Consider the following 11,281-nt stretch of genomic DNA (forward strand, 5'->3'; position numbering starts at 1 on the left):
ATGGCATTGGTAGTGGTGAATGACATGAAGGTAATACTGGACATGAACTGCATTTTCATTTTTTTACATTTAGTCAATGGTTTTTTAATAAAGAGGTCGATTATTCTTTAAGAAGTATGTCGATAAATGTACATCTATATGTAAATGTAACGCTCTATGTGTGTAAACTATATGTATTAATCCATGAATGCTAAAACTGAATGTAAACAAGGCAATAAAACGCGCAGCGAAGCGCGCACTGGACCACATCCTAATTATTATTTTGCCTAATACTATAACATCCTCATATATATGTTACAACATCCAATTGCATTCCTTAGTCATAGGGTCAATTTTTCTCGGCTTCGGAGGTTAATAAGATTAATCATTCAAACGGTACAAATTATAGTCTTTCATAAACGAAATTTGTAAAAGCACGTAGAAAATGATTACGCATAAAGTTCAAAAGACCTCGTAGGTTAATTAACTTAGTAGACGGTCGCCAGAGAAAATAAAACGATGACGACAAGTCTTGATCTTGATCGTTATAAAGGTCAAATGTGTACTAATCGGGAATCAGTAGCGGTTAGATTAATCATGACTTGGATATGGAGGTTCTATCTTTGACTGAATTACCTTCAGGTGGCAACACTCCTTTTGGCGATTGGACAGTCAACACCGACAGATTAGGCGAGGAAGGATTGTTTCTGCAATTAGTGACGGATTTATAAAATTTATTCATACATTTGTAATTATTAGTATTAGGTAACAAAAAAATAAACAATATAATGACATAAATAGATCATATATAGATATAAATATAAATACATTAGGTGTTTTCTTTCTTACTAGGACTATGTTTTGGGCAAAGTTTTGAATAGTTTCAGGAGCTTTTAGCTTTTAACTATTGTTAAAAAAACTCTTATTTAGTAAAAGTTTTGGTTGATTGGAGCTTAGAGAGAAAAAGTGAAAAGCTAAAAGCTACTGGAAGTTAGAAGTAGCATTTAACTTTTAACTTCTATTTTTTGTCATTTTATTTTTTATTTAATATATGCAGTTTCTCTACCAATTGACAACAAAATATATGTAAAAAGCTAACAGCTACCAGCTACCAGTTATTAGGTAAAAACTGTCAGCTACCAGCAAAAAGCTAAAAGCTACCAGCTAATTTTGTCAAACATACGCTATGTATTCGAAGAAGGATTATTATTATTATTATTATTAGTATTTAGAAATACATAATCTAATCGGGTTAAATTTTGTAACTATATACTCCCTGTGTCCCATTACAAAGTGTTCATTTATTTTATGCACATAGTTTTAGAAAATTTCACAGACTTCATTTTTTCACCAAGCAGAAATCTTCCCTCTTCAGAATAACCACTTCTAATTGATTGAAATACAAAGTTGACACTTAAAATGAGACATCTCAAAATGAAAATATAGATACTTGTGGTGAGACGGGAGAGTATTAATCATCATTTTTCTTTTCAAGTCGTTCAAAGTATCCTGCTAGTAAGATTTGAATCTGTAAGTTCTTGTATAGATACTATTATTCTAATGAGTAATCTATTTTGAAATGACTAGGACGATGGCATGATCAATTAGTAAATTGAATTTATTTAAAGATAATCCTAAAAGCTATCTTTAAGAAAATAATGTAGTCATATAATTTGTAGTACGAGTTAGAAATGCAACCATAAATGTTGCATGTCTTAATATTTAAACATAGCTCTAAGAGCTATGTTTTAGAAAACTCCTTATTAATTATATCAATTACTTTTTTCCGTCTTATTATCTTATATATTCTTTTTCTTATGACATTATCGCTTATAATCAAGAAAAAGCTTTTTACAGATGTAACTTTCTCATATAGTACATATAACACATGTAATCTTGTGCTTTCTTTCCCGGGCAATTATATATACTTTTAGCAACAATGATCACGAGGTCTGCTTTTTCATCCATTTCGATTCTTTTAAATTATTGCTATTCCACCCTTAACATATATATTTTTCTCAAATTTAGACTTCATGATAAAAGGAGTATTTTTACTCAGATATATACTATCTAACCAGGTTATTAAAGTGTCTAGCTATGATCACCCGCCCGATGGAGAGTTGTAGTTACAAGATAGTTATGTTTATAAATATACCTGGAGAAAGGAGGAGGACACATGGAAGTTGAGATAGCAGTAGCTAGCGAAATCGGCATAAGACAAAGACCTTTCCCTTGCAAGTATTGCATGGCTGATCCCATATCCTCTTCCATCAGCTTCACCACTTGATTCTCGGCTATCGTCATGGTTTCATTGTTTGACGACGATGTTGTTGTCACATTGTTCTTCTGTGCCGTCGCACTACCACCAGCACCACCACCAACTTGTACATTGTCACGTCCACCCTGAAAAGATGAACATTACGTGGATGTTTTGCATGAGGGGTAAAAAAGTAATTTGGGATTAGTGTGGGGTAAGGGGCGGTAGTGGAATCTGGGAAAGTGAAGCACGCGTGCTGGCTTCTTTCTATGTGTCTTTTATTTTGGTGTGGACTTGTGAAAGAATGTGGGGTTTGATAAAGATAATAGATTGGTTCTTCAATATGTGGTTGGCTTTCTATATATAGTATGATTAGTAACAAACCCTAGATGCTAAAAATGAAAATGCACCTACCCTTACATGTTAATTTATTATATAAAAGGACTCAAAGTGGAATGAAAAAATGACATCATAACTAGAGTATAGAGATATCGTTGCTTTGAGTATAATCTTTTATAAATGTCACTTTGAGTAAGATAATCTTTAATATATTACCTCAACATATACTTCTTTAAATCATCACAAGATAGATTAAATGTACAAAATAGATTAGTGATTCGAGTTCTAATTCCTCATAAAAGTTTCATGTTCAAACTTTAGCAGTATCTCTTGAGGTAGGTAGAAAAATTATCAAAAACAACTATGAGATATCCGAATTAAGTCACGTCCATCTGAAAAAAAAAAAAAAAAAATACTTTTTATCCCATAGTAGTCGGCTAGAAAAATCTTATCCTTTTTATACGCTTATTTAATTTATAGGTAATAACCTTATTCCCATCTTGATTTACATTTTTTTTTACGAAAAAACTCAGAATATATATATTACTATAAGAAAATGATCATTTGTGACGGTCTTTTAATAAGGACTTATTATTTGGTCACTAATAATGTTATTTAGTTATCATTAAAAAAAATGTCACTAAATTTTTGTCAAAATAAGATATTAGTGACCAAACAAATTGTCTCTATAGTGCCAACCAATGTTAGTATTTTGGTTTCTAATAATGTTTTGAGACGTATCTATAGTGACAGAAAGTGACAACCTATTTTGGTCAGCTTGACTTAATTACCAATAGTATTATTAGTGATCAATAATTTTTGTCACTAGAACTCGTTTTTCTTGTAATGAAACTTTTATGAAAAGTGAAAGCACTCAATTATAACACAAAGGTTTAAATCAAGACAAGAACGACTACAACCCTAAAAACCCAACACTTGAAGTTGAAATGACACCAAACAGACCAACAAAACAAACAAAAAAATGACTACACAGCGGGACAAGAGGCCTCTCAGCTAGCACCACTAAACAACACACTATAACCCCAACGCGAAAGATAAAACCACCTCAAAACCGAAGAAACAAGACCGATCAAATGTACCCGAGATTTTCCACTTTGATTTACAAACATTAAAATTACTGAACATTTTAAATAATGAATAAACTTGTATAGTGACAATGGAGAAGGCAGTAATAATTGGAATACAAGATCATGAAACTCATGTTAAGTTATTACTAAAAATAGAAAGATATCAATAATCTTTCAAAGAACTAACCTGAGTGGAGATATCTGCCACAAGAGGAGCAACAGCACATGCACCTCCCAATCGGCTCATGCTGAAAACCTAAATGAGAACAACCCATTTAACAAGTTTTAACCCAATTCTTTTTTAATTAATTAATCCCATAATTAAGTCTATTTTTTTTTTTTTTTTTTCGGAAGGCATAATTAAGTCTACTTAAATATTTAATTAATTAATTTATATTTCTTTGGAGAGAGAGAGAGAGAGAGAGAGAGAGAGAGAGAGAGAGAGAGAGAGAGAGAGAGATTACTTTGACTTGGAGCTGGAGAAATTTGACATAATCTATGATCTCATCTAGCATTGAAGCCTTGTCTGTCTGTCATTCCATATAGACCCATACCATAATCACCAATCACATTAACATTAACATATTTTATTATATCATTAGTAGATAATCACAAACACTTATAAATCCAATCATTCACTCATTGTCAATGGAATAAAACATACTCCGTATAATTTAAATTTTGACTTTATAACAAATTATTCATTAAATTATACTTGATCGAACAACAAAATCCATCGCCATAAAAACCTCGATATCTCATTTAATATATTAAGATGTCACAAATCTTAAAATTAACAAAAAGAGAATTTAGAAATTAAAAAATTATAGAAGATTATGCAAATCACATTGACTAGCTTGATACATGCACCATCTTCCACTTAATATTTTTTGTTAAACTTTATTAAAAAAGTAAGTGAGATTAAAAATGGATATATCATAGTAGATTTGTAGGGTTAAAATGGTAATTAGCATTTGTAACTACTTTTTTCCGGGAAATCCCTAACTACCCTTTCCCGGGAAATCCGAGTATGATCCGTAACCTACCCCGGATCTTTTGCCCACCACTTTCAAGTACACACGGAATCACACTGATTTACAGCACCTATCCCACGCGCACTAATCACGCGCTCTCTTATTTTCTAATAATCATTGCCCCTTGTGCATCACGTGTGACTGTACTCTTAACTGATCACTCACCGCCGGTTAACCATTTTTGTCTCCGGCAATTGCAACTTTTTTTTTTCTTTTCTTTTTTTGTATTTTTTGTAATAAGATACTTACCTTATTAGCATTTGGAACGAGTTCTTGTAACGATTTCATCCTTTCGGAAATCCTCTCTCGCCGGAGCTGCAAAATTCCGGTCAAGAAAATGTACATAAAATATATTGAATTAATAACATTCATGCATGGAAATTAATTAATATAGTCAATTACTCTTTCAGCGATACTATGCGGATCGGTGGCTTGTCCTCTGCGAGCCCGAACTCTTTGACGTGGCTGAGGTGGCGGTCCAGTACCACTTCCAACGGGGGCACCGTTTGCACTAGTGCCCCCGGTTGATGGTGCTTGGTTCATTATTGCTGTTGTAGCACCCGGAGATCCAAAGCTCTGGGTGTGCGTCAACAAAAACATAATAATTTCAAAAAATGTATATATTTTTTTTATCCTCAACAATTTAATCTTTTAACATAATGAATCGATGATCGATAATCACTCACCGTAGGATATTGGAAATCTTGAGATTGATTGGATTGGAGAGATCCGGCAAACCCATTGAAAAGTGTTTGAATCGAATTATTTTCGTTCTAATTATAATTTAATATGAATCAATCAATATTATAAAAAAGAATAGTAAGTAATATGATAACCAATCAAATTAAGCAGATCAATATACATGAGATTTAAACGATGATGTGTCGACCATATCATTTTGAAAAACTCCACAATCACCGGCGCCGGCTAACAACTGTTGTTGAAGAAGTAACGATTTTGCAGCCGGATTTCCAGCTCCACCGGAACCGGAGCTGATCTGATTTTGCCGGAATTTAGTTGCTAAATAAGTTGACTGATCATCAAACTGGTCAACATCCCATGGAAGAGATGACTTATTGTGAGCGCTGCCTCCATCACCGCCGCCACTGCTGTTTCCGGCTGAAATTTCCGGCCAAGAAACACCAGATTGGAGACCACAAAGAATTTGATCAAGAAAATCGTCTTGAGAAGGTGCGGGATCGTAGTTGTTTGTGCCATTTTGGAGGTGTTGTAGTGACATTTTCTGTTGATTTTTAATACACGCACAAAAACACATAGTAAACCCTAATGTCATAATGAGGAAAAAAACATGATACGCATTATGTGATGATGCACTTAATTACCTGGGGAAATGTGGAATTAATGAGTAATTTTGGAAATAGGATTTCGATTTACGATGAAGATTAATAGATGTTTGTCTGGTCTGGAATGTTTCACAACTTTTTCTCTACTTCTCACTTTCTAACGTGTCAAGAGTATTTATAAATACTCCGCAACTAAAACAAGCTTTGCCTATTTCTTAAATAAAAGAAAAGGGTACCCATAGGGAATTTACAAATTAATATTAACTTATATATTTAGTTATAGTTATTTATTTATTATTATTAAAAAATATTGAAGTCTAAAAATTAACGAACTTAAATGATTCGAGCTTAGCTTAAACGATACCTTAAATTTTGAGCTCGCGTGATTGAAATTTTGATTAGAGCTTAGCTTACACGAGCTCGAGCCAAAGCTCGATGATATATGTAGATAAGTGATTAATAGAAGCGATCGAGTTTCTTATAACAAACTCGAATTAACCCACGATCTTAAATCAGCATTTCATCAAATAAGCGTGAAGCCCAAACGAGAAGCCCAAATATAATAATTCGTTATTTAATTATACATAAAAATAATAATAATAACCATTTTGATTTATACATGTTTCTGCATACACATATAAACATATATGTGAATTGTAACGACCCGACCGTTTCGACTTATATTTTTATGCTCTATACTTTCACGAATCTGCGTATATGTGCGTACTGAGCTAGTTTATGCTCTGGGATCTTTATTCATGATTAATTGCTTTCGTTAATATCTTACAACGTGTTGCTAAGTGTGTAATCACTTAACTTGATCCTCGAATGCGTTTATGACCGTTAGTGTCACTTGACGTTTAGAACGAGCTATGTACTTTGTACACGTTAAACTTTTGTCATAATTGGAATATTATGACTACGTAATACTAATTGTTATTTTCTAATGACAATTACTTAGCTTATTGGTTACGGAATTACGCTTAGTAATTTACTAATGCACACTAGTTAGTCTTAATGGACTTTTTACCATAATGGACTTAGACCATCCTACTCTAGTCAATGGACCATTGAATTAGCCCAACTTTAATGGATTTATGATCCATTAAGATGTAGGACAAAAACCCATTAAGATGAGCCAACATACTAGCATTTTTGTTAACCATTACTACACATGTTGCATGAGATCCCAACAACAAGCACCACCTTTAGACCACCACCATGCAAAAAGCAAAAAGTTGTCCGCCTTATCCCCCCAAGACCTACGGCCTAACCACCCCACCACACTATAAAATGCAAGCCTCATCCTTCATTTCACACTTCATTTCACACTTCATTTCAATTTCATTTTACACACATGTGCTCTCTAATTTTCTCTCTAGTCTTTCTCACACTAAAAATTTTAAGTTCTTAAATTTTCTTCTTCTTCTTCTTCTCTTCTTAATCACAACATCATTATCATCATAAGATAAGATTTTTAGCTTTTTGATCTTGTTATATCTTGTAGATCCAAACTTTGATTTGAATCCTTCAAGAACATGAAAGATTCAAGCTTTCTAGCTTTGAATCTTCATTACTTTGTTGGATCTAAGTTTTCTAGCTTATGATCTCTTTATTTTTGTTAAAAGATCAAAACTTGTGTTTATGATCTTCATGAAACTTGAAGATCTAACATTTTGCTTTAAAGATCTTCAAGAATATAAAAGATTCAAGCTTTTAGCTTTGGATCTTCATTACTTTGATGGATCTAAGCTTTATAGCTCAAGATCACTTTGTTTTTGTTAAAAGATCAAAACTTATGTTTATGATCTTCATGAAACTTGAAGATCTAGCTTTTTGCTTTAAAGATCTTCAAGGACATAAAAGATTCAAGCTTTCTAGCTTTGAAATCTCATAATTATTGTTAAGGGATCCAAGCTTTCTAGCTTAGAGTTTCATTACTTTGTTTGATCTAAGTTATGTGACTTAAGGTCTTGTTGATTTGAATCAAAGTTTGTAGCTTTAATTTTGAATAGAACTTGTATTTGTGTTAAGACTAAGAACATGATGTAACCTTGGTTCATCATCCTTCTAAAACCCTTAAGTGAGTTGTATTTCTTCTTAGTCTTGACATTGTGTGTTGATGGTTGAAAATTGGTCAAAGTGATGCTAAAACATCAAGAGTTGTACACTTGAGGCTTATACGCATCAAGGATGAGAACCGTGATGAGCATCAAACACCAAGAAATCCACCGGAGCACTTGTTTACTATTTTTCAGGGTCTGATCAATCTCTTGGGGCTTCTAGAAAGTTCATTTCCAGATAGTTCGGTTCGAGTAGATGACTTTTTGTTTAAGACTCGCCTAAATCCGATATAAGGTTTAGGATTTATAGCCTTCCGAAAATCACTACGCCCTTGTAACGACGTGTTGAAATTTCTGACCTACTCGCGCTTGAACCGTCTCCACGGTCAAACGACATCGAGTTAGGATCTGAAAATTTGACAGCGGTAAGAGGACTCACATACGGAGCCTTGGCCACTGACCACGCGTCTTTTCAGTTTGTATAGAGGTTATAGCAGCTGATCGAATTCAGCCTTTCGTTTAGACCTCCTTTCTTGTTGAAAACTTACTTTATCTTTTACGAATGATGATGACGATGATGATACTTAAGACTTAATTTATTCACTTTTAAACTTTTGGGGATAATTTACTGACTTAGTAACCATTGACTTAGGTTGAGGGCCTTTTTGGATCGACCAACTTACTTGTTTGGACCGACTTACTACTTGCTTACATTTTCGTATCGATTTTACCGTACATTCACTGTGAGTTATAGCTCCCTTTTTACTTTAACTATTTTTGGGACTGAGAATACATGTGCTTTTTATGTTTTACATACTAGACACGAGTACTTAAACTTTATATATGTGTGGGTGACATAACGGCACAAAGATTCCCCTTAGCTCGGTAATGTTTAACTATTGGTTTATGAACCGGTAGACACGAATCTTAGATATGGATTCATAGGGTTTGACATCCCCACTCGGGCTAGTCGCGCTAGCATTTAACGGGTGTTTAATACTTCGTAAACATAAACACTCGCCAAGTGTACTTTTAGGGGGTGATATTTATATTACTTTGTTAAGTTAGTTGCCGGGTGCCCACGGATAAGCATATACTTTATCATACTAATTTGAAATACTGATTTAAAATGCTGATTTAAAGCACTGAAATCTCGTGGTCTACATTACTTTGCTGCGCACATTAAAACTATAGCTCACCAATATTCGTGTTGACATTTTAAAGCATGTTATTTCTCAGGTGCTTAGACGTTGTTGCTTCCGCTGTTAGACTTGCTGTTATAGTCTTGGTGTCATAGACTTGCTATTACAGACTCGCTTTGTTAGACTTCCGCTGGATTGTTTAGAGATGTTTCAATCATGGAACGTTTACTTTGCATTCACAACTTATGTTACATTTGAACAATGGCTTTTAATGACCTTCGTGTCACGTACTTATGTTAATGCTTTCTATTCGTAGAAGCACGTTATCTTTTGTAAAATATTTGACGTTGGTAAAGACGTTATCTTTTCTTGAATGCAAAACTTGTTTTTAAATAGCATATAGTGTTGTAACCATGTTGAAACAACCCAACCCGTATTTAAACCGACCCGTAAAATTTTTCTTTAATACATTAATATTTAGGTCCCAATTATGTTTCCGAAACATCTTTAACACAAATAATAAGTTCAATAAACTTTTAAAACATTTAATACATAGTTTAAATATCCGTAAGGGCGAACACGACCCGGCTATTTTAATTTTCAACAAAACCGAGCATGGTGATTGGGACTATGCTACCCAATCCTAATCGAGTCAAAGAACAAGATCTTCTAGAGCAACCTAGCCAAGATCTCTAATCCCCATGCTTACCCGAGCTGCCAATCACGCGAACCTATAAAAATAGCAACAATGAGAGGGTAAGCTAATGCTTAGTGAATGTAAAGATACTATGCACATACATATGCATAAAATGGCTATGCATCACCAAGCATCAAGATAAACACATACCGGCTCTGCATGGTAAACAAACTACAAAAGAGCACATATACAAAGTAGCTACACGCTACGTAATCACCAAGCTAACGCCACAAGATGCTACAACACAACGATAAGTATATACGCGTATATGATGTTAAAGCTAAGGGGTATAAAATACTATTAAATTTTATTGCGAAATACTATTAAATACGATACAATTTTACTCAAGATATTTATTTATTTATTGAATAGATATACTTAAACCTTGCTACAACACTTATAGGCAGTGTACCTAATCGTACAGTAGTGTAGTTTTTAGTAAGTCCGGTTCGTTCCACAGGGAAAATCTTTTAATCAAAGCTTAACGCTATATTAGTTTTATTTTATAAAAATACAAATATATATATAAGTAATATTATTATTATAAAGGGGAGTTTTTACCGTTTAATGACCGGTTTGTCGATTTTAAAACTTTAGTCGCAGTTAAAACAAAATGTAAAATATTAAATAAATAAATGACTTAATTTAAAGCGTAAAGTAAATAACGATAATGAAATTGCGATAAATAAAAGTGCGATAAAAGAAACTTGCGATAATTAAAAAGTACGATAATTAAAAGTGCAATTAAATACAATAACAAAAAATAAAAGTGCGATAATTAGAAGTGCAATTAAATATAAAATAAAGGAAATTAAATATGAAATAAAAGAATTATGCTTATTTAAACTTCCGTAATCATGATGTTTGACGTGTTGATTTTAGTTTTATGCCCATGGGTTAATTGTCCATTGTCCTGGATTATTTAATATGTCCGTCTGGTTTTTGTCCATAACAGTCCATCAGTCATAAATATAAAGTGCGAGTGTCCTCGTCAAATTATCCTTATACCCGAAGTTAAATATTCCAACTAATTGGGGACTTAAACTGTAAAAAGATTTTAATACTTTGTTTAATAATTACACCAGGATGTCGACTGAGTGTAACCCAAGGTTTTAATACTTTGTTATCAATTATGCCAAGTGTCCTTGTACATAATTTCACCCCTGTTTTAATAATTCTATTGGCTATTAATCCATTCCCGTGTCCGGTTAAATGAACGATTATTCGTACATATAAATACCCCGCCCATCGTGTCCGATCGAGTGTAAATGGTTATTTATAGGGACGCCCAATTGTAAATCTTTATATTAACATTAACAAACTATCATTTAGTTAAACAAATATAAAGCCCATTAATAGCCCATAGTCTAATTTCCAC

General features: G+C 33.2%; 1 protein-coding gene across 3 annotated transcripts; it reads right to left on the minus strand.

Moving 5' to 3' along the window:
• Positions 1 to 323: 323 nt before the first annotated feature.
• Positions 324 to 6,153, minus strand: LOC139898339 (bHLH transcription factor RHL1-like). Of its 3 annotated transcripts, none has more exons than XM_071881068.1 (9): positions 6,041 to 6,153; positions 5,560 to 5,940; positions 5,384 to 5,470; positions 5,100 to 5,273; positions 4,947 to 5,012; positions 4,128 to 4,193; positions 3,851 to 3,919; positions 2,135 to 2,382; positions 324 to 686 (listed from the first exon to the last, which is right to left on the minus strand). In XM_071881068.1, the coding sequence occupies exons 2-9, from the start codon at positions 5,935 to 5,937 to the stop codon at positions 575 to 577; spliced, it is 1,200 nt and encodes a 399-aa protein (XP_071737169.1). In that variant the 5' UTR covers positions 5,938 to 5,940; positions 6,041 to 6,153; the 3' UTR covers positions 324 to 574. The 3 variants fall into 3 exon arrangements, with proteins under 3 accessions (XP_071737169.1, XP_071737171.1, XP_071737170.1); XM_071881070.1 differs by lacking the exon at positions 324 to 686 and adding an exon at positions 1,234 to 1,488; XM_071881069.1 differs by lacking the exon at positions 324 to 686 and adding an exon at positions 1,234 to 1,491.
• Between the last annotated feature and the right edge of the window lie 5,128 nt (positions 6,154 to 11,281).

The sequence above is a fragment of the Rutidosis leptorrhynchoides genome, chromosome 3 (assembly GCF_046630445.1).
Source record: "Rutidosis leptorrhynchoides isolate AG116_Rl617_1_P2 chromosome 3, CSIRO_AGI_Rlap_v1, whole genome shotgun sequence".
NCBI classification, from domain to species: domain Eukaryota; kingdom Viridiplantae; phylum Streptophyta; class Magnoliopsida; order Asterales; family Asteraceae; genus Rutidosis; species Rutidosis leptorrhynchoides.